This window comes from Pleurodeles waltl, chromosome 4_1, assembly GCF_031143425.1.
Source record: "Pleurodeles waltl isolate 20211129_DDA chromosome 4_1, aPleWal1.hap1.20221129, whole genome shotgun sequence".
In the NCBI taxonomy this organism is placed as follows: Eukaryota; Metazoa; Chordata; class Amphibia; order Caudata; family Salamandridae; genus Pleurodeles; species Pleurodeles waltl.
The window spans coordinates 289,365,788-289,390,478 of record NC_090442.1 but is presented as its reverse complement, the minus strand read 5'-3'; the positions used below and the strand labels follow the sequence as shown (position 1 = coordinate 289,390,478).

Here is a 24,691-nt window from a genome sequence, read left to right as displayed (position 1 = left end):
GACTTACCACCACCAAAGTGTGACAGTTGGTAGAGAGGACCAAGGGGACCACTCCGGACCACCACTCGTGATGCAGGATCTACTCCACTCAGGATGGGGGAGTCCCACGCAGCCGGTCATCGTTGCAGCCAGGTACCTGCTGATGCAGGGCAGTGATGTCCTCACCCAAAGGGAGATTCCTTCTTCTTGTGCAGGCTGAAGAGCTGCAGGCTTCTGAGGATGCACGGCCGGGAAAATGTTGTAAAGCTGGCAGGAGCCAGAGAAACAAAGTTGCAGAAGAATCTTCTTCCAAGATAGGAGCGATGCGGTTCCTGAAGGGTCCAGACAAAGCTCCAGTAGCCATAAGTCGAAGTGGAGTTTGCAGAGGAGTCCTGCAAGCCGAATATGAAGACCCACACCAGAGGAAGACCCTCTGTAGCCCAAAGAGGGGGCTTGGTCACTTAACCAGGTGACTAGATATCAGAGGGTGCCTCTGACGTCACCTGCCTGGCCACTCAGATGCTCCCAGAGTTCCCTACCAACTTTCTAATCAAGATGTCAGAACCCAGGGACCCTCTTGAGGAGCTCTGGGCACCACCCGTGGGGCGGTGATGGACAGGGAAGTGGTCACTTCCCTTTCCATTGCCCATTTTTGCACCAGAGCAGGGACGGTTTTGTGCCTGAACCGGTGTGGACTGGTTTATGCAAAGAGGGCACCAAATGTGCCCTTCAAAACAAAACCAGTGGCTGGGGAGGCTACTCCTCCCAAGCCAGTCACACCTATTTCCAGAGGGAGAGGGCATTACCACCCTCTCCCAAAGGAAATCCTTTGTTCTGCCTTCCTGGGCTTGAACAGATCGAGCAGCAGCAGGGCAGAAACCTGTCTGAGGGGTGGCAGCAGCTGGGCTGCCCAGATAACCCTCTAAGACTGGTGGTAGCAATGCTGGGGGTCCTCTAAGGAGCCCCCAGAGAGCATGGAATAATACTTCCAATACTTGCAACAGTACTGGGGTAAGATTCCGACATGTATGATACCAAACATGTCCAGGTTCAGAGTTACCATTATGTAGCTGGACATGGGTAGACACCTATGTCCAGTACACACGTAAAATGGTGTCTCCACACTCACAAAGTCCAGTAAAATGGGGCTGGAGTTCGTGGGAGCACCTCTACTAGAGTGTGGGTGCCCTCACACACAGGTACCTGTACCCAGCCCTCTGGGCTGAAAGGGCCTTCTATAGGGGTGACCTGGTTCAGTGACCTGTAGTGAAAACAGGTGCGTGCACCTGGTTCACGCAGACTGCAATGGCAGGCCTGCAGAACCCTTTGCAGGGGCTTCCTATCAAATCAATCAATCACGATATTTATAAAGCGCGCTATGTACCCGTCAGGGTTTCGAGGCGCTGGGGGGGAGGAGGGGGTGGAGATGTGCTGCAGTTAGTGGTCGAAGAGCCAGGTTTTGAGGAGTCTCCTGAAGGTGAGGAGGTCCTGGGTCTGGCATAGAGATGTGGGGAGAGAGTTCCAGGACTTGGCGGCGAGGAAGGAGAAGTATCTGCCGCCGCAGGTCTTGCGCTGGATTCGGGGGACGACGGCGAGGGCGAGGTTGGCGGATCGAAGTTGACGTGTGGGAGCGTAGAAATTGAGTCTGGAGTTGAGGTAGGAGGGTCTGGCGTTGTGAAGTGCCTTGTGAGCATGGGCGAGGAGTTTAAAGGTGATCCTCTTCTCCACCGGGAGCCAGTGGAGTTCCCTCAGGTGTGGGGAGATGTGACATCGGCGGGGTATGTCGAGGATCAGTCGGGCGGAGGCATTTTGGATACGCTGGAGTCGTTTGATGTCTTTGGTTGGGATGCCTGTGTAGAGTGCGTTGCCGTAGTCAAGTCTGCTGCTGACGAGGGCTTGGGTCACCATCTTTCTGGTCTCTGTTGGAATCCACTTGAAGATTCTGCGGAGCATGCGGAGGGTGTTGAAACAGGAGGAGGAGATGGTGCTGACCTGTTTGGACATGGTGAGTGCAGAGTCCAGGATGAAGCCGAGGTTTCTTGCGTGGCTGGCAGGGATGAGTCGTTCCAGGCCGAAGGAGAGCGCCCGAGGATGAGGATTTCCGTCTTGTCGGAGTTGAGTTTCAGGCGACTGTTGTTCATCCATTCGGCGATGGATTTTAGTCCTTCGTGGAGGTTTGTTTTGGCGGTGAGTGGGTCTTTGGTCAGGGAGAGGACGAGCTGGGTGTCGTCGGCGTAGGAGATGATGCTGAGGTGATGCTGGCGGGCCAGTTTTGCGAGGGGGGCCATGTAGACGTTGAACAAAGTAGGGCTGAGGGAGGATCCTTGGGGGACGCCGCAGATGAGGTTGGTGGCTTTGGAGCGAAAGGGGGAGAGTCGGACTCTCTGAGTTCTGTCGGAGAGAAAGGATGAGATCCAGTGGAGGGCTTTGTCTTGGATGCCGGCTTCCTGGAGGCGGGTCAGTAGGGTGCGGTGGCAGACTGTGTCAAAAGCGGCTGATAGGTCGAGAAGGATGAGGGCCGAGGTTTCGCCGTTGTCCATTTGATGTCTGATGTCATCTGTGGCGGCGAGGAGAGCAGTCTCCGTGCTGTGGTTTCGTCTGAATCCGGATTGTGAGGGGTCCAGGATGGAGTTGTCTTCGAGGAAGTGGGTGAGTTGTGTGTGGGTATACACAGAATAACTGCTGAAGCCCATAGGGATCCCCTGGAACCTCAATGCCCTGGGTACCATATACTAAGGACTTACATGGGGGACCAGTATGCCGATTGTGGGGATAAGTAGTTACCAGCAACCAAATTTAGAGGAGCGAGCATAATCACTGGGGTCCTGGTTAGCAGGATCCCAGTGAACACAGTCAAATACACTAACAGGCCAAAAGTGGGGGTAACCAAGCTAGAAAGAGGCTACTTTCCTAAAGTGACCATGAGCGTGAAACAAATGCAAAGCCCCAGCATCTTGGTACACTTGCAAATCTAAAATCCTTACCTTCACTTCTGGCATCTACATGAGCGCACAGCAGTGATAGCCTTTCTCTGCCCGTACTAGTCCCTGGAAGGTAACCCTGGCCAAAGACCGGAGTAACAAAGCAGGGTCTTTGCCTGTGATCTGCTGGCAGTCCTCCTAAGCGGCTGGAACAATGAGGCCAACTTCAGCAGAGCTGTGACAACATGGTACAGTGTAAGATGGACGGCTTGAATGTCCCCTCTTACCTTATTTTGCCAGCATGTTCTTTTTTTTTTTTTATTTTATTTATAACAAAACGTGTTTTCTAAGAACTGGCCTGATGTGATAATGCATCCTTAAGTGTAAAGATGACTTAGTTTACCAAGTATCTCCTGTCCAAGAGTACTACCATGTACAGCCTTGAGCAGGGACACAAAAGGAAATGCTGTGGAAAGGAATCAACAACAATACCTGCGTGGAAAGGTAGCTGATAAAAATAGTTTAAAAAAAAACATCACTGCTAAAATAAAGCCATGCTAAAATAATAAAAAGGAATAAATGAAATTAATTAGGTAAGAGCACAGGCTGCAGGCCCTAAGCTAGAAAAAGTGTGCCCAAGGAAAATGCTAAAATGAACCCACGACAATCCAAACCAATCAGAAATGTTTCTTGTGTGTGATGGCTCCATCACTGCTCTTCCGCGAATGCACTGCAAAGCCCGGGAAAGACAGTATAACTAAAAAAATATAATCTGCTTCCAACTGACAATTTACATATTTTAGGTTCCTAATAGGACACTTCAAGTCAATTAGTAGTTCTAATAATTAGTATACAATGAACATAATGTTTTGGAAAACCCCGCCATCTCTGCATCACTGTGCCCAGAAAAGGAAGTACACCAATATGGGGACCTTATGGGACAGGCATTTCAGCACTGCAACGGGTTCACAAAGCCAAAATGGACCCAAAAAAGTTAAAAATAATTGAAATCATATTTATCTACCTGTTCATTACATGTTTATTGTACTTATCTCTAATCATTTTAAATCAGAAAATACATTGTACATTACAGTTGTATGCAGGAAAAATAAAGTACTTTTGAGCTTACTAAAAATGATATGTCTATTCAATAGGAAAACGAAAGACAATGAAAAAACCTAAAGGTTGAAGAGACATTATAGTTAGGTTTATAATGTAAACATGTTTTACCTTCAAAGAAAAAAGTAAATAAATTCACTGGGGAAAAACCAGTCACAGGGACATTATATTAGGAAACCATCCAGTCGAAACTCTTAGGTATACTGTCATAGATACATTAGATGAAGGACTATATTTTCGTCTCCAGTGTCTCTCTGGATATAAAGCTTTTGCACTGCTATGTCAGCCATAAACTCGGTATTCATTACCTGAGTCCAGGACAACCTTTTGGTATTATGAATTCAAATGTCAGTTTATGAATTTTGGTTTTATTCCCCTAGCCCAATTCTTTGAAAGGTCCCTACGACATACTGTGCGACCAGCGACAGGTGCACACAGTTATTGTTAAGACAAGCAAGCTTGTTGTCCTACTTCAAACTGATTTGTGGGGCAAGACTCACGCAATTCAAGGTGAGCTTTTGCGTAATCTATACGCACAACTAGTTTTTTTGAGTTATTTTTTTTATTATTATTATTATTTTTTATTTATTTATTTATTTTAAACACACGCACGCACAGGCTTTGGTCTCTTGCTGCCATTACTTCACAAGTTGCCCATCCTGTTACGTCCTGATGAAGGCCCTCTTTGATGGTTTCAAGTAACCAAGTTATATAGGGTCGAAAAATCAACACTTTACATGTCTGGATAAGAATCATAATTCCCCCTTTAGACCTCTAAGGATTTTTTCCAGTGGCTCTGATTTAGACTAAAAATCACCTTGATAAGACTGCTGGCATTCGGCCCACGCACTGCAAATTCCTTTCTATTGCGTTTTTAAACTCAGTTACTTTATTGTTTCACATGTCACGTTGCACAAGCACTTGTGTCACATTTTTGAACTTGCTGGAGCAACCTCGTGAGTTGTATATAGATGGTCTCATGTACCTTTGAAATAGAGGGTTTGTGCTGTATTTTTCCATCTTGAAGTTGCATTTTTGGTTTAATTCTCTTTCTTCATGTTCAGAGTTATACATCTGGTGTACCCAAAGAAATATAGGTCCACCATAACGGTTTCTGGTGCCAACAGGACTGTGTCTTGATTGTATCAACTTTATACGACAAACAGCTACTCTTCTTGGTCATCAGAATCACCTGCCTGGCTTTCTGGTACCTTCGGAAGAGCGGGCAGCAATCAATCTAGAAGAAGCAGATCTGGCCGGATCATGTGAGAACAATGGAACTCAAGTGGATAAAGATGTCAAAACCCTCTTTCAAATAATGTCTAATTGCTTCAGATAACTTTACCTGAAATTGCGATCAGATGAGGCCAGCTTCTCTCCCCCCCCCCCCCCCCCCCTCCCCCTACAAAAGAAAGCTCTGCTTACCGTTTAGGTCATCAAAGATTCTCCTCTGCTGCTGGCCCTTTTGATGCCAAGGCAGTGTTACCCCTCAAGAAGCTGCTGACATTCCCAGAGGACTCTTTTCAATTGCAAAACAAACAATACGCTCTTTAGTTTGGATAATGACCCTCTGGTTACTCATCATGAAGGATCTTCTGGCTAGCAAAGACAGAGCTCAAAAATGCTCTGAGCAGGAGGACAGGGACTCAACACATGTAGAAGCTTAATCTTGAGATGCTGAAGATGCTCTTTGTGAGGAACTTCGAGATGAAGCTTTGTCTCCAGTGCAAATATAAGATGAGTTCAGTTTTGCTCCAGGAAAACTTAGGTTCTAGGGGTCTTGGAAAGACATGTTCCTGATTTATTCAGACTCTTTTCTTCAACGTGTTATTTTAAATGTCTGACCTTACGTTATTTGTGAAAATGCTATGATTCCACGGAGCTGAAATGTTATTCTTTGGTTCAGACTGAACAAGATCTGCTGGAGTTACACACGTGGTCATCGATCTGACTTGCAGGGAGAATGTGCTGCATTTTAATATGTGCAGGATTGGAGCCCATTTTAGTGTTTCCTTCAGAGGAGGTATTGTGTTTGCATCCACGAAATATATCAGTGACGGAAGTTTGCTTTTGGTGTGGCTTTCCTCTTAGTGTCACAACTACGAAGGAGACCCATTTTCTTGCAAGGTTCTACAGGTTTTGCAGGATGTGGCAAAGTAGGGGTAAATGTCTGTACAGCAAAATGGTATAAAATAGCTCTCTTTTTGATGGGTGTGCCTGACGAACTAATGGACTTCTGCTCCTTGAAAACATGGATTGTGGTAATGTTCACAGTAACCTGTAAGCACTTTGCAATTATCCCTTTTTTTGCCTGCCAGTAAGTAGGTTGTGTGTGTTAGAGCTACATGTTCAGCAGTGGTAATTACGGTGTTCCATTTGTCGCAGAAAATCAACCTATCTATCCTTTATTTTTCTCCTCTTACCTCAGAAAAGATATGAGAAACTGGTGCCAGAAACAAAAAACAAAACAAAAAAAAAGAAATTATATATATATATATATATATGGAAAATGTCACTTACCCAGTGTACATCTGTTCGTGGCATTAGTCGCTGCAGATTCACATGCTGTGCACATCCCGCCATCTGGTGTTGGGCTCGGAGTGTTACAAGTGGTTTTTCTTCTAAGAAGTCTTTTCGAGTCACGAGATCGAGGGACTCCTCCCATTTCGGCTCCATTGCGCATGGGCGTCGACTCCATCTTAGATTGTTTTCCCCGCAGAGGGTGAGGTAGGAGTTGTGTATGCTAGTAATAGTGCCCATGCAATGGAGTGAATACGTATGTACATAATGAAGTTTAAAGTAATATATTTACAAATTTACAAATGTTCAAGATCAACTTCTAAACGGCTACAGGCTCCCGGGGAGGCGGGAGGGCGCATGTGAATCTGCAGCGACTAATGCCACGAACAGATGTACACTGGGTAAGTGACATTTTCCGTTCGATGGCATGTGTAGCTGCAGATACACATGCTGTGCATAGACTAGTAAGCAGTTATCTCCCCAAAAGCGGTGGTTCAGCCTGTAGGAGTTGAAGTTGTTTGAAACAATGTTCGTAGTACTGCTTGGCCTACTGTGGCTTGTTGTGACGTTAGCACATCTACACAGTAGTGTTTGGTAAATGTATGAGGCGTAGACCATGTAGCTGCCTTACATATCTCGGTCATTGGAATATTTCCTAGAAAGGCCATGGTAGCACCTTTCTTTCTAGTTGAGTGTGCCTTTGGTGTAATAGGCAGTTCTCTTTTTGCTTTAAGATAACAGGTTTCAATGCACTTAACTATCCATCTAGCAATGCCTTATTTAGAAATTGGATTTCCTGTATGAGGTTTTTGGAAAGCAATAAATAATTGTTTTGTTTTCCGAATTAGTTTTGTTCTGTCAATGTAGTACATTAACGCTCTTTTGATGTCTAATGTATGTAGTGCTCTTTCAGCTACAGAGTCTGGCTGTGGGAAGAACACTGGTAATTCTACTGTTTGATTTAAGTGGAACGGTGATATGACTTTTGGTAAAAATTTAGGATTTGTCCGTAGAACTACTTTATGCTTGTGTATTTGAATAAATGGTTCTTGTATGGTAAATGCTTGAATCTCACTTACGCTTCTTAAAGATGTGATGGCAATTAAAAATGCAACTTTCCATGTTAAGTATTGCATTTCACAAGAGTCATGGGCTCAAAAGGTGGACCCATGAGTCGTGTTAAGACAATGTTGAGGTTCCATGAAGGAACTGGTGGTGTTCTTGGTGGTATAATTCTCTTTAGGCCTTCCATAAATGCTTTTATGACTGGTATCCTAAATAGAGAAGTTGAGTGCGTAATTTGCAGGTAAGCTGAAATTGCTGTAAGATGTATCTTAATGGAAGAAAAAGCTAGCTTTGACTTTTGCAAATGTAGTAAGTATCCTACGATGTCTTTGGCAGATGCGTGTAAGGGTTGAATTTGATTATTATGGCAGTAATAAACAAATCTTTTCCACTTATTTGCATAGCAATGTCTAGTGGTAGGTTTCCTAGCTTGTTTTATGACCTCCATACATTCCTGTGTAAGGTCTAAGTGTCCGAACTCTAGGACTTCAGGAGCCAGATTGCTAGATTCAGCGATGCTGGATTTGGGTGTCTGATCTGTTGTTTGTGTTGCGTTAACAGATCTGGTATGTTTGGTAGTTTGACATGAGGCACTACTGAGAGGTCTAGTAGTGTTGTGTACCAAGGTTGTCTTGCCCATGTTGGCGCTATTAGTATGAGTTTGAGTTTGTTTTGACTCAACTGGTTTACTAGATATGGAAGGAGTGGGAGAGGGGGAAAAGCGTAAGCAAATATCCCTGACCAGCTCATCCAGAACGCATTGCCCTGAGACTGATCTTGTGGGTACCTGGATGCGAAGTTTTGGCATTTTGCGTTTTCCTTTGTTGCAAATAGATCTGTTTGTGGTGTCCCCCAACTGTGGAAGTAAGTATTCAGTATTTGGGGGTGAATCTCCCATTCGTGGATCTGTTGGTGATCCAGAGAGAGATTGTCTGCTAACTGATTCTGAATTCCTGGAATAAATTGTGCTATTAGACGAATGTGGTTGTGAATCGCCCAATGCCATATTCTTTGTGCCAGGAGACACAACTGTGTTGAGTGTGTCCCTCCCTGTTTGTTTAGGTAATACATGGTTGTCATGTTGTCTGTTTTGACAAGAATGTGTTTGTGGCTTATTATGGGTTGAAATGCTTTCAACGCTAGAAATACTGCCAATAGTTCTAAGTGATTTATGTGAAACTATTTTTGATGAGTGTCCCATTGTCCTTGGATGCTGTATTGATAGAGGTGTGCTCCCCACCCTATCATGGAGGCATCTGTCGTTATTACATATTGTGGCACTGGGTCTTGGAAAGGCCGCCCTTGGTTTAAATTTATACTGTTCCACCATTGAAGCGAGGTGTATGTTTGGCGGTCTACCAACACCAGATCTAGAAGTTGACCCTGTGCCTGTGACCACTGTGATGCTAGGCACTGTTGTAAGGGCCGCATGTGCAACCTTGCGTTTGGGACAATGGCTATGCATGAGGACATCATGCCTAGGAGTTTCATCACCATTTTGACTTGTATTTATTGTTTTGGATACATGGTCTGTATTACATTGTGAAATGTGTGAACTCTTTGTGGACTTGGAGTGGCAATCCCTTTTGCTGTGTTGATTGTCGCCCCCAAGTATTGCTGTGTTTGACACAGCAGAAGGTGTGACTTTGTGTAGTTGATTGAGAAACCTAGTTTGTGGAGGGTTTCTATGACATACTTTGTGTGTTGTGAACACCTTTTTAGCGTGTTGGTTTTGATTAACCAATCGTCTAGGTACGGGAACACATGTATTTGCTGCCTTCTGATATGTGCAGCTACGACTGCCAGGCACTTTGTAAAAACTCTTGGCGCAGTTGTTATTCCGAATGGCAACACCTTGAATTGGTAATGTATCCCTTGGAATACAAACCTTAAGTACTCGGTGTGAAGGATGTATCGGTATATGGAAATATGCATCCTTTAGGTCTAGTGTTGTCATGTAGTCTTGTTTGAGCAGTGGGATTACGTCTTGTAATGTCACCATGTGAAAGTGATCTGAATTGATGTAGGTATTTAATGTTCTGAGATCTAATATAGGTCTCAGACTCTTGTCTTTTTTGGGTATGAGAAAGTACAGAGAGTAAACTCCTGTTCCTTTCTGGTGTTTTGGTACGAATTCTATTGCTTCTTTCAGTAGCAATGCTTGAACTTCTAGTCCTAGAAGATCTATATGTTGTTTTGACATATTGTGTGTTTTCGGTGGGACGTTTGGAGGGAATTTGAGAAATTCTATGCAATAACCATGCTGGATAATTGGCAGTACCCAAGTGTCTGTTGTTATCTCCTCCCAATGTTTGTAAAATTGGCTTATTCTCCCCCCCCACAGGTGTTGTGTTGGGGATGTGTGACTTGGAAGTCACTGCTTGTTTTGAGGGGTTTTGGGGCTTTGGAACTTCCCTCTATTTTTTTGGAATGGTCCCCCTCTATATTGTCCCCGAAAACTTCCCCGCTGATATTGGCTTTGATAAGTGGGCCTTGCTTGTGAGGTTGTGGCCTCTGTAGGTTGACCTCGAAACCCTCCCCTAAATTGTGTTTTGCGAAATGTGCCTCTGCTCTGTGCGGAGTAGAGTGCGCCCATGGCTTTTGCTGTGTCAGTGTCTTTTTTAAGTTTTTCGATCGCAGTGTCCACCTCCGGCCCAAACAACTGCAGTCCGTTGAATGGCATATTCAGCACAGCTTGCTGTATTTCTGGTTTAAATCCTGATGTACGCAGCCATGCATGTCTCCTTATTGTTACTGCTGTGTTGACAGTTCTAGCAGCTGTGTCTGCAGCATCCATTGCTGACCGTATCTGATTGTTGGAGATACTCTGTCCTTCTCCTACTACCTGCTGCGCTCTCTTTTGGAACTCTTTGGGCAAATGTTCTATAAAGTGTTGCATTTCGTCCCAATGGGCCCTATCGTATCTGGCCAACAAAGCCTGTGAATTGGCAATCCGCCACTGGTTTGCTGCCTGTGCCACCACCCTCTTGCCTGCTGCGTCGAATTTTCTACTTTCTTTATCTGGAGGTGGTGCATCTCCTGAAGTATGTGGGTTCACTCTTTTGCGCGCTGCCCCTACAACTGAGTCCGGTGTTAGCTGTTGTGTGATGTACACGGGGTCTGTTGGTGGCGGTTTATATTTTTTCTCCACTCTTGGAGTAATGGCCCTTCCTTTTACAGGCTCTTCAAACACTTGTTTGGAGTGTTTTAGCATTCCGGGTAGCATAGGAAGACTTTGATACTGGCTGTGTGTGGACGACAGTGTGTTAAAAAGAAAATCGTCTTCAATGGGCTCAGCATGCAGGCTGACATTATGAAATGCCGCTGCTCTCGACACCACCTGTGCGTAGGCTGTGCTATCCTCTGGTGGCGACGGTCTAGCTGGATAACATTCAGGACTATTATCTGACACTGGTGCATCATAAAGGTCCCATGCGTCAGGGTCATCTTGACTCATTCCTGTATGAGTTGGGGATTGCATCATTGGTGGAGTGGCTACCGGTGATGGTTGCGGAAAGCATTGTGGAGATGGTGGCGGGGTTACTTGTTTAGCCACCTTTGCCTGTGGCTGCTTGTCTTTTTCTTGAAAGGCAAGTTTGCGTTTCATTTTAAATTGGAGGGAGAGTACTGATCTTCCCTGTTTCTTTTTGGATATGGAGCCTTTGTGTATAGTCTGGCTCTATTGTTTCCAATTCCTGTCCAAATCTATGTGTCTTCATTTGTGTGGACAGTCCTTGTTCCTCAGTGTAGGAACTTGTTTTCGGTTCCGAGGCCGGATGTTTCGGTATCGAAACCTTTTCGGCTGTTTTTTTCGGTTCCGACGAAACCTTCTTTACTTTCGGCGTCGTGGTCTCTCGGTGCCGACCCATTTCGGTGCCGCTATCTCGGTGCCGAACCTGCTCGGAGCCACTATCTCGAGCCCGAGATTGCTGTGTGGCGGTATCTCGACCGGAGTCGGATGACTTCGCCACCAGCGTGCCCTTTTTCGGTGCCGATGATCGGTCACCTATTTTTCGGGTTAAGCCATGGCCTGTTGGCGGTGGCGTCCCCTGGGCTTTAGTGTTTTTTTCGTGAGTTTTGTGTTTTGACGTCTTACTCACGGTTTTCGGCGTTTCCTAGGGATCGATCTCATCCGAGTCCGATTCCTGGATGGAGAATGTTTCTTCCTCCTCCTCGAAACGCTCTTGTCCTGTCGGCGCCGACGCCATTTGCAGTCTCCTTGCTCTTCAGTCTCTTAGTGTCTTCCTGGACCGAAACGCTCGACAGGCTTCACAAGTATCTTCCTTGTGTTCCGGCGACAAACACAAGTTACAGACCAGATGCTGATCTGTATATGGATACTTGTTATGGCATTTTGGGCAGAAGCGGAATGGGGTCCGTTCCATCAGCCTTGAAGAGACACGTGGCCGGGCCGACCAGGCCCAGACGGGGGAATTGAAAAAACCACGAAGGGCCACCGGAGCTCTTCAAAAGTCGGTGTCGATCTGTTGTAACTAACCAGATACCGAACGCAAACAATACCGACGATTTTTCCGAGATTCTAACTAACTTTCCGACCCGAAACACGGAGCGAAAAGGAACACGTCCGAACCCGATGGCGGAAAAAAAACAATCTAAGATGGAGTCGACGCCCATGCGCAATGGAGCCGAAATGGGAGGAGTCCCTCGATCTCGTGACTCGAAAAGACTTCTTCGAAGAAAAAAACAACTTGTAACACTCCGAGCCCAACACCAGATGGCGGTATGTGCACAGCATGTGTATCTGCAGCTACACATGCCATCGAACATTATATATATATATATATATATATATATATATATATATATATATATATATATATTAAAATTGTGTTGCAGCGCACTCAATGTTTTTGGATCAAAATAACTATAACGAAGAGTGGTGCTTGCTTTTGTTTTCTTGTATTTGATGCCTTCAATTGATGGGAAGAGGAGAGTCCAACCTCTCATTCTTACTAGGCGATTTGGAGTAAAGACAAGAAGTGCGACTAGTGTTCTGAACTCCCAAGAGCTTTTCAATAATGCTTTGGGTGCATCTACTGGAAGGAATAGGAGAGGAGTAGAGGCCCCAAACTCGGTCGGTCAACATAAGCACCTAATGTGTGATACAGACATAAACATCAGATTCCTGCACCGGACTCTGGGATTTAAGCAAGAGATAATTTATTAACAAACTGACAAAACATTGTTGTACATTACATAAACAATCTGCAGCGCATACCAAAAAAAGAAACTGACACAATGATAGGAGGCAGAGGCTTTATGCAGCTGGTATATCACATCAGGTGACGGCTCTGTGACGCCACTGTCACGGTAATTCTGTTGACATGTAGTACCATTTACTGGAATGGAGGTATTTTTCAGATCCTGTCTGGTTCACTGGGACTTTACAGTAAATGAGAAAATGGTAGTAAGGAGTATCCATTAAAAAGTTAAAATCAGTGGTTCCCGTAATAAGTAAAGGCAACTCTATAAAGGATGCAAATACAAAAACATATAAATTGCAACTCACAGTGACAAAGACTCTGGTCTGAGACTTTACAGCTAAACAGTTTAGTATACACAAGCAAATCTCAACTGTATTGTAAACTGGATTTTAAAATGCAATGGCTTGAACTTGGCAAAATATTATGGGATACTGCATCAGGAAAACTACCGGTTGTTTAGACTACTGTTCATCAATTGTACTTGAATGGCTGATCTAGAAGCCGTGATGCATATACCAGACACTGCAGTCATGGTTCAGCTGGTATATGGATAATAATATCACCTAGCACGCACCAACAACACACATCAACAGCTTCACTTAGTGACCATCACCAGTAGCATTCAATAACCTAGACCCCCAAAGTATGCTCATATACTAAAATAAACAGCCAGAAAAAAGGACGCATTATATATTTTTTCAACATCTGAATCTGCAAAATGATACATCTCGCATTATAAAACCAGGCGTCACCAAGTCTTTCTTGGCTCCATTAGGGAGCATACAAACAAATATAAATAAAACCAAGAGAACCTTTTACGGTATTAACAAGTGGATGAAGAAAAAACAATCTAAATGTGCACACAATTAAAGTCTTCAGTATCTCTTGGAAATGCCCCTTTTGCAGGGTTATCCCCAAACTTTTTGCCTTCTTCCTTCTATTTTTGAGGTCTGTTTTTGCTGGTTTGTTGTCTCTGAGCACTCTACCAGTGCTAAAGTGCAAGTGCTCCCTAGGTAAACTGTACTGTTGATTGGTTTATCCATGATTGCCATATTTAATTTACTGGTAAGTCCCTAGTAAAGTGCACTAGAGGTGCCAGGGCCTGTAAATCAAATGCTATTAGTGGGCCTGCAGCACTGGTTGTTCCACCCACATAAGTAGCCCTGTAACCATGGCTCAGACCTGCAACTGCAGTGTCTGTGTGTGCAGTTTTAAACTGCCAATTCGACTTGGCGAGTGTACCCACTTGCCAGACCTAAACCTTCCCTTTTACTACATGTCAGGTGCCCCTAAGGTAGGACCCTAGGTAGCCCCAGAGGCAGGGTACAGTGTATGTTTAAGGTAGGACATGTAATAGTGTGTTTTATATGTTCTAACATTGAAATACTGCCAAATTCGGTCTTCACTGTGCAAGGCCTATCTCTCGCATAGGTTAACATTGGGGCTGCCGTTAAATATCCTTAAAGCGCAGATTCCCTTTCAGAGCAAATAGAAATGTGGAGTTTAGGGTCTCTGAACTCACAATTTAAAAATACATCTTTTAGTGAAGTTCGCCTGTGGACACCACTCGTGAGGAGCACGAAGCACCTTCCCTCATCGCAGCCCCGGTCCACCAATGCCAGCACCATCGACTCCAGTGTCGCCACCAGGCATCCCTGCCTGCACCGTGGCCTTTGGACACCACTCGTGAGGGTTACGAAACACCGTCCCGCAGTGCTGGCTTGGGCCTACCGTTACTGTGTGTTATGTGCAAATGCTTTACACATTGCTTCAGGAGATAAGCCTGACTGCTCGTGCCAAGCTACCAAGGGGGGGTGAGCAGGGGTTATCTGAGCAGGTATCTCCCTTATCCCGACTAGAGTGAGGGTCCCTACTTGGATAGGGTTCAAACCGACCCCATTTCTAACAGTATCAGTTAGGCAAACACTCTGATATGACTCCCATCTGAATTTACACAAGCTACAACCAAGTGGCACGGTACCAAATCCTAAGTGGAATATGCCTGTGATCATATAGACCTCTATTTCCAAACTGAACCTCCAGGGTGCTCAAGTAGACTTCCAAAGCATCTCCATCATCAGCCAGCTACAAATAAAAGACTTTTCTAAAGTAACTTAACACCTTGTTTGTCTTGCACTGTTTGGCTTTTACCCTGTCAACTTGACTTCATCATAGCACCAATACGTCATTACCGCCCCAGAAATAAATTAAGTCTAGTAATTTTAATAATAGGTTTGGATTACTTAAAGAGTAATACGTGTAAGAGTAGGATGAGAGAATGGGAAGCTTTTGGGTAAATTATAAGCACAGGCTTGGTTTAATTTTATATGTAAAGGATCGGTTTAGGGTTAGAATTAGTGAGAGTTATAGAAAAGATAGGTTAAGTTCTGGACCTGTTTAGAATTAAGGTAAGTGTTAAGTAAACTGGACAAGATGTTGGTGAGGTGTAAAATATATATATATATATATATATATATATATATATATATATATATATATAAACATTCTCAAGAGGAAATCACAAAGTAAAAGTTAGGTGTTAGTGGTCAATAAACTCCTGTGGAAAGTGACAAGGACACAGATAAACCACCCCCTGCAGCCCCAACATTCAGAGTTCCCACCCACAACTGCCCTCTTAAAAATGTCTGCTGCAATCCATTATACAATTGCGGGACTGGTGAGGAAGCTGCAAATCCTATAAACTCTACCACTTAAATTGATCATACAGGGCAATTCAAGCACAGAGCTAGGATACTCAAAGATATCAATTGGATGCCAGGGACACAAAGTTGGCCTTCAAAGCAGACATACATACCAAACAATTTCACCCTGCCAGTCAGCTAACATAGGTGACAAGAGGCCAGATGTATCAAAGGGTTTTACCCATTCTGTGACAATGAGAAAATGTGTTCAAACATATGGCCCTAGGAACGGTCCCATATGGTCAAAGTTTTGCTATTCTACGTTTGAAATAGATGCTTGTTGTTAAGATGCACTTTAAAATGTGATGCCCACAAAAAAGTGTGAAGGACAAAAACATGGTATACTGTCCAGAAAAGTCCCCCATAAAATCTAGCTGTTATCCGAAAGGTTCTGTGCCCCAACAATATAAGTCTCCAGTGCACATGATCAAGTTCTTGTCATGGTTGTGTATTTCTGGAGTCTTAAGTTAGATCTCTACAAAAATGTGTAAACAAAATAAATGAAATGTCTAGGCTTAGAGCATTAAATGTTTTCAATTTATTTCAGTCATGAAACCATGGCTTTTATGGCCCAGTATCATTAGGACACAGTTATTGTGTCAAAAAAGAAAAGGAGCTTTCATAGTTCCTCAAATAGTACTTAGAAAGCGTGGTTAGAAATGGAGTTCTACCACTAATTTTCCAAACTGTAGGATACAGTTAAAACAGGCAGTTTACAAAACAGTATATATTATGAATATCCTGTAACGAAATAATTAGGTTACCTTCCTTGTATTCAGAGTCAAAGCGCTTCTTTACATCACACTTCCACTTGGTAAGAACAGAGGACGTGACAAAAAAGGTCATCAATGCCGAAAAAAAGCTGTAATTTGCAACTGCGAGGATGAAGCCAACGATTAATCCTATAAAGAATCAGTTAAATAACATTATGAGCAATATCAAAGCATGAAGAAAATAAAATCTGTATAATGGTATGTTGTACACAGAAATCTATTCAAAAGGTAAGAAACAAAAATCAATAACATTGCATTTATTGACTTTACATGGATTATTGCTGACGTGCAAAGTTGCCAAGATGTATTCTACACTGCACTAAAGAGTTAGTTTCCCCATCAACAAGGTTTTGAAGTAACCAGAAATGAGTTATAAGGAACGAGGAAACAGTGTTTAAATAATACTACTTGAACTATCAGACTAAAGGAAGATAGATCAATCATTGACTGCAAATATATTTAAAATATGCACCTTTAGAGCTGAAGGTTTATTAGGTCTAATCTATTTATATATTAAAGAAATACGAAGACTTTACAGCAGAAATTAGAAACCTTGTACAGATTTGATTCAAGAAACTCTTGAAGGTAGAATTGCTATATTTTGTCAGACATTACCACTTTAATTGTAGGAGTGTTTCTGCAAATAGGGCAACATTAGCATTCCGAGTAAAATCAAACACAAACAGCGTTTTTCTTCACAGCAAAAAATGTCTCAGAATCATTTCTGCAAAAAAGGTTAAACTGGACAGACTTGATAATTTGATTCAATTATCTCAAGATACCTTTTGTACCACCTGTGTTTGCTTAATTCTGTTAAAAGGCATTTAATATTATGAATCATCTCACAAAAGTAGAGAAAAAAATATTACAGCTCATTTTCAATTACTTCCATAATCACACTGGAGTATGAATGACAGGGACCAAATCACTATAACATTAGAAGATTATTGCTTAGCTAAATAGAGAACGTCTCATGGTAAGGCGCTCCCACACCCAGCCTCAGTCAGATGGAAAGAAACCTTGCTATCTGTATGGCAAATCTCATGAACCTTGAAAATCTTGAACAATGACGGTATAGTCAAAAGAACCTATTACACTTACATACTCTGCAGAAATGCACTCTGAATTAGCAGGTGTGGTGCCCCCTGATTGGCGAAAATAGCAATCTCAGCCTGCAGAGCCAAGCTAAAGGCAGGCTGCAGATTCAGTAGCAGAACTTCAACAAAGACATGGTGGTGGGTGTGGCCCAGCTGGTAAAAACAGCTACACGGAAACAGGGATAAGAAGTTCAGACCACTTTCTACTCTTCTTGCTAACAAATAGCATACATTGTGTAGTGGAAGCCCTTGGTTCAACAGCAGGGCAAGAGGACCTGCTAAGCGCTGGGTGTTAGGATTCTGCTCTGCCATGTTTCAGGTTTTCCATAAGAGTGGTGAGATGTGAAACAGAATTAGGGGAGGATCAGAAGCATGTAGCCTACCGCACAGTGACTATGGAAAGGGTAGCGCGCCTAAACTTGGAAGGAGCTGCGGGGTACAGCTAGGTTGGCTGGAAAACCAAATCATGCAAATGTACCAAGATCTTGAAGATATCAACCATCACTGTTAAATGTCCTACACTAGTCTTGATGCTTGTCTGCAGCAATTACTTACTAAGCGGCACCTCCTGCAACATCGGGGTGAGGAGGTGACGCAATACAGGCTTTACTCTCACAGCATGGCACTCTGCTCACAGCGGTCTTCAAAACAGCCCTCTCCTGGCATACAGGGGTCACCAATGACCCATTCAGTGCAGCAGCCGTGTCCTTACATCTTGCAGTGAGAGTCATCTCAACCAAGCTGCCCACTAGTTCTCACTCTCTCCTGCCCTCTCCTCTTCATTACAAGACACACTGGTCTTGGCAAGCAGACAGACAGGTGCTCCAGGCTCTACAGCAGGTGGTCTCAGTTTCTCTGAGTGATGTCCTTTCACCCAGCCTGGGGACCGTCGGGGATTTGACACCTATCCTCCCCCCACCCCCCCCCCACCCCGAACCTGGTCACAGCCAGAAGAAGTCTTGCAGAGCTTCCCCTCCTCACACAACCCGTCTGGCTGCTTGGCAGATGACTATTTTTTTGTGGTCTCAACCTCTCTTCTTATAGGCCATTTCCAGACATCAAATGTGATTTAGAGTCCAGGTCTTTTAAGTTAGGGTTGGGCTTCTTCTGAAGCATACATTTTTCCTCTTACTCATTAATGGTTGTCCGTCACAACAGGAGACTCTAAACCAGATAGCCTCACAATACAGGCCATGGGAGTGACTAGAGTTCACACCTTAATTTCAGTCAGTGATATGTGCAACAAAAGTTTAAATCGAGGGTCCCAGAGCCTACTCTTTATGATTCCCTTATCAGCCAAATATTCTTCCTGAGACGTGTCCAGGCCCTTTCTGAGTGATTTCCCACTGAATCAAATAGCTACCTTTGAATTTTACAAGGGCTAGTCGTTCTCTCCCTTCTCGAATGTGTCCCACTCAGTTCACAAGAATGCAGCAAATATACAAATCTGTCTTGGGGAGGGAGGGATTCCGGTACTGTACGTGTTTTCCCCATGCAGGCCCGGGTTTCCCCAAAATGGAACCCAGTGTCCTCTATAAAATAGACTCTGGATGAAGATACAACCATTGTCATTAAACAGGCTGACAAGGGAGGGGCTATTGTCATAATGAATACCGTAGACTACCGACATGAGTGTCTACGATTGCTAAGTGATGATACCTACTACGCTAAGATCACTCGAGACCCTACCCCTAGATTACAATCCCAGATTAAGTCAATGATTCTCGAAGCAACCAATAACGCTTGGATTTCTCCAAAGGAGGCGGCCTTTTTGGACACACCCCATCCTAAAGTCCCATACTTTTATTGCCTCCCTAAGATTCACAAAGACACCTCACCACCACCAGGGCGACCGATTGTGTCAGGCATAGGGTCTTTATTAGAACCTCTGTCTGTTTTTTGCGACCACTTTTTGCAACCATTGGTCAAAAAATCCTCTACTTATCTACAGGATACTAAGGACGTATTGAATTTGATCGATTTGATCAATGAGACAGTCCATGTCCATGGTCTGATTACGTTGGACGTTGAGGCATTATACACAAACATACCACAGGATGCTACTCTACAGGTAGTGGAAACCACGCTCCTAGAAAATAGTGAGAACCTCACGTCACCTGTCTCTTTTATTATGCAATGTGCCAACTTGGCAATGACTGAGAACTTCTTCCAGTTTGAAAACGATTTTTACCATCAGATAAGGGGGACCTGCATGGGTAGTACCTTTGCTCCTAGTTTAGCATGCCTGTATATGTACAACTTCGAGAAACAATTCATCCTGCCATCTACCAATCCATTTTTTGCCAACATCAAATTATGGCGTCGTTATATCGACGATATTCTGGTAGTATGGCATGGTTCTCTGGAGACTGCCTTAACCTTCACTGACTGGGTAAATACCCTTAATCCTTTCTTGAAATTTACATCTACAATGTCAACTAATGAGATCAGCTTTTTGGATTTACTGATCACTATCCAGAATGGCAAACTATCTACTAGTACATACCATAAACCGACGGACCGGAATAGTCTCTTGACATATGACAGTCACCATCCCAAATCGTTACGCAATAACCTACCCTTTGGCCAATTCTTGAGATTAAGACGAAATTGTAGCTCAACCAACGTATACAAGACACAGGCTGATGACCTCCAAACTAAATTGATAGCACGTAACTATCCTCCGGATGTTGTTAATCGAGCCCGGAAAAGAGCGAGGAATAATAACCGTGAAGCATTACTCACATCCAATACTAGGGATAGTAACAATCTGTTGACATGCGTAACGACTTTCACCCCTTTATCCAATAAGATCAAGAGCCTGATCCTTAAAAGATGGTCAATACTCGGCAGCAGTGGCTGTACAATTCCTAGACCCCTTTTTGCATTCAAACGGTCCCAGAACATCAAGGACTTGGTAGTACACACCCGTCCTAAAAACATCATTAAGACTCAACCAACATTATGGAATCTTCCCCCAGTGTCAGGACACTATCCTTGTGGACAATGTAATGTTTGCTCCCTGACATACCATGCTAAGACATTGGATTTGGTTCCCATCGGCCGATGGAACCTGACAAAACATACTAATTGTAATACCAAGAATTGTGTTTACATTATCACATGTCCGTGCGGTCTCCGTTATATCGGAATGACATCTAGAGCCGTTAAGATACGAATTAATGAACACAGGAGCAACATAAGATGTGGGCGCATCACTACAAAATTATGTGCCCATTTTTTGGAGACACCACACAGACCAGATGACCTACGTTGGGTCATTTTGGAATCACCTAACTTGACCAATGATTCTTCGCAATCATTATTCAGACTTGAACAACGATGGGTGTTTAAATTACACACGGATACTAGTGGTTTGAACGATGACATTCCTTGGGTGTCTTTATCTCGATAAACCCTTCCCATGAGATCATTGCCACACCTTGCTTGGATATTATTCTATTTTCCATGAGTCTTCTTTTGCTTTTCTGTGGTTCCTTAATCAAGGCTGCATCCTATAGACATAGTAGTGATGTCTTTCCTCGACTGTCAGTATCCCTTGGCTTAAAAAACATATGTAATATAACTAAAGTTGGTGTATTTCCGGGTCGGTCTATCGATCTTTCCTTTCTGTCATTAGACAATATTTGAATCTTTAGATGGACGTAATCCTAGGATTTGTATCTCATATTTAGTCTATTCCGGACTCGTCCTCTCCATTATTGTTTTACATTTTAACCTTCTTCAAGATGGCCGCTTCGCAAATAGCTGGAGCAATTAGACCATTTTTTACCTGCCACTCCGACCATTAACTTACAGACCAACCCGTTACAAAATGGCCGCCACAAAATTATCGGGGGCTTTGGTCTTCGGTAAAACCCTTATGTCTTTTCCTCTTAGTCCTCTTTCACTTTCTATGATAAAGCTCTGACGCGACGCGGTAGCAACTAGCTCCCGCGCCGCATTTTAAATACCTCGCGTCCTCCCCGACATTCTTATTCCGGGGATAGTACGCGATGGGTAGGTGACTCCATACGAGGACGCCTTGCTACAAGTAAGTTAGACAATCCTTTCACCGTACACCTAGGCAGGTCGGAGATTTCTTCTCCGTCCTGACTGCGAGAGACACGTCCTCGCTAATATTTGACTTTATCTGTTACCGATCGATTGGACGCGCTGAACCAGGATCTCATATTATGAATTTAGCGTTTTGATTAGACACTACACAAAGACAATGAGTAAACCAAAATGAAAAAACATACTTTTCTGCCCTCTGTATATTTATTGCTGAGTGACAGACTAGTTTATACTGCAAGTATAACGTTGGTTCTATTTATTATAAACAGTGTTGTACTATTATGATGACTGCCTGCATTTGTACCTGTTGTCGTAGGGGGCAGGTTTCTACGTACCTCGACCCCTTCATACTGCACATACTATATATATTTTTCTAATGATTTGTAACTTCCATTAGAAGCAATAGGCCGGTTCGTGTTACTCCCCAAGGGGCCCCCTACACGAAGAGGGATGGTAAGCAGATGTTTTCTATATGGTTAACATCACTTTAAGCACATTTTCACCTTGGGTGTGAAGGTCATTTAACCGTGTTTTTTAGCCTTTACTGTATTTATCATTTTCTAGGGCGACCTTTTTTGATTCAGATTCTTGACGAGACAGTTTACACTGATGTAAGTGACTGCTACCTATTTACACATATAAGTGAGACAGTGTCTTCCTTTTTTTCTTTTTCTACATAGCCAGGAGAAGTCTAGTTTAATGAAGGTCCTGATGAAGCATTAGCGAAACATGTTGACCACACCTCTGGGGTTAGGTGATATTTCCCAGTACTCCAGGCTTTTCCAAAGTGGTTGAGCATTATCCTCTTTTTCCACTTTTGTATGTTTTTAATCTTGATCGTTACCCCTTTTTCATATAACCAGTAAACTAAGATTTGTTTAGGGGTTTCTAATCAATCTTAAATTCTTTCACTCTCCTGCCATAATGAGTGTCTGACCTCTGTGAACTTAACGGCAGCCACCTGTGACATTTAAAAAGATCTCCGGCAAAGAGCCCCCGAAAGGGGAGCCCGTCAGATATTGCACCAGCCGGTCTGACGAGGAGCTTCCCGATGATGAAGCATGACACTCATTTGAGTGTGTGAGGGCTCTTGCTCCTGAAACTTTAATTGTCCCCCTAGAGTTAGGAACAGTGTACCTTTTTGTGTCAATTATCCACATTGGGAGTACGTACACTGGACCTTCAATTCTCCCGATCCCTCTCTTTGTTGATCCTCTATAAAATATACCGTTGCAGGCACACTTGCCCTCAAGTGTGCATACACAGCACACATGTCCATAACCAAGCAGAGGACATTTCCATCCTAACAAACTCCACATTATTTATTCTTCAAGTCCTCTGTCCAGTCAGTGGGATATGAAGTAGTAAGAGGTAAGGCACAAAACAATACCACTTCAAGGAGACAATAGGAATTTCAAAATCAAACTTAGTATGATAACTTCGGAGAATCCAACCTCCCAACACCCTGTTCACTGTACCCACTACACTCAAGGCGAATTATCCAAATTACCAATAAATGATCTTTACCTCATATCATATGTTGAAATAAAAGCATGATATCATCTTTTGTATAAGCAGTTGCAGACCTCATAGTATTTATTCCCAACAAGGATTCTACTGCTGCCTTTAGACAGTGGAGCACCCTATACATGTGCCGGTGATCTGAAGATCACTGGCTATGCTTTTTGTCCATCTATTCCTCTGTTTTCTAGACTACACTGTTTTAGGTTTCAAGCGGCATTACAACTTACAAGCCAGCTGTCACACTGTACATCTCCTTTAATGTACATCAAGTGTTAAAGTCTGTCCTGAACCACAAACAGAATCGCTTCTTGAACAATCACGCCTTTTTGTGAACAAAAGCAGGGCTTTTCACTCTTCTGCTGACTGCAAAAAGTGCAATGGGGGGGTCACAGTAATTTGGCCTCTTCTAAATATCCTTGAGCCTAGGGCAATCCAAGAAGGCTCACATACTTTGCAAGAGTAAAATGTCCCCACTTGAGCAAGACTGCCTCTAAATTACTAAAGCGCATGTATTGTGCTCGAGTGTCTCAAAGTTATTATTTGTTGAGAATTTTACATGTATTAAAATAACAGGCTACACAAACAGCCACTGACAAGTAATCCTTTCTGTTGGGTACTTCTCTGTGCTGCTTTCTCCACACCCCCACTCCTCATAGCTCAGCCCTGGAACCCACGGTCACCTTTGCAGCACCAATCATACCATAATTTGCTTGTTCGTGGACCTAGACCACATCTTTAAACGTTAGTCTCTCGGTGGTGTAGGCACAATAGCTCACAAAAAAGAAACTAGCATTTGTGAAGCCCAAAGAGCAACATCAGTAATCTTGATTTTATGGTGTTCAGAAGGGACCCAGAGATAAGGCTTTGTTCACTATCTCCAAACTCATATTTGCCAATTAATATGAGACAGAAGGCTCGAAAAAGCCACTTGACCACTAGCATTGGTGAGTCCTATTTGATCAGGTCAAGCTATTTTTAATACATACTTGTCCCTTCTGGCGAGTTGACAATGAAGAGGTGTTCTGTTCAGAAAAGCAGAGGGGCAATAAAAGATGCCTTTAAATCTTGTTCTTATGTCACATTTGCTCTGTGTTCACAGACAGAGATCAAAAGTCAGTTTTTCTTACAATTAATTTTCCTTCTGACTGCAGAGTTCCAGGACTTTGTAAGGTGAACTGTGTGACCTGCTGCTTAGAACGTAAAATAAAAGGATATAGGGTGTCAGGTTTTCCCCTAACACACAACATTTAAATGACCAAGTCAACTGTGCAAACATTTCAAAATATATTTCAGTAGTTGTGATAGCCTTTTTTTAATATCTGAGTGATGAAAAAAAATGTAATAGGATGAAAACAAATCAGAATACTTTACATGTTGTTGTGCAAAGAATATGCTTTCTGAAACCGAATTTTCAAAGATTGATAATACACTATATTTTTTTTACCAGTAAAGCTGCAAGTTAGTGGAGAGGTTTTTAGACATTTCTTGGAAAGTTACTGTGTGCAGATGACAATATGTTACCATATCATGGTTTAGTAATATATTTATTAAAACTGAGTGTTTAAACAAACTGAGAAACACTGCTGTCCTGATGCAATGGTGTTAGTAAACTTAAAAATAAAGAATTTTTTTTTTTTTAAAGTCCTAGGTTATGTGGGCTAGACGTCATGGGTATGTGGGCTAGATTCT

At 43.2% G+C, this 24,691-nt stretch overlaps 1 protein-coding gene across 3 annotated transcripts in view; it reads right to left on the bottom strand.

The window, feature by feature from the left end:
• Positions 1 to 24,691, bottom strand: part of TMEM19 (transmembrane protein 19) — a 547,743-nt gene that overhangs the window by 90,184 nt on the left and 432,868 nt on the right. For all 3 annotated transcript variants that reach the window (XM_069228349.1, XM_069228347.1, XM_069228348.1), the window contains one exon: positions 16,296 to 16,433. In XM_069228349.1, coding sequence (XP_069084450.1) covers positions 16,296 to 16,433 — 138 coding nt within the window. The remainder of the gene's footprint in view (positions 1 to 16,295; positions 16,434 to 24,691) is intronic.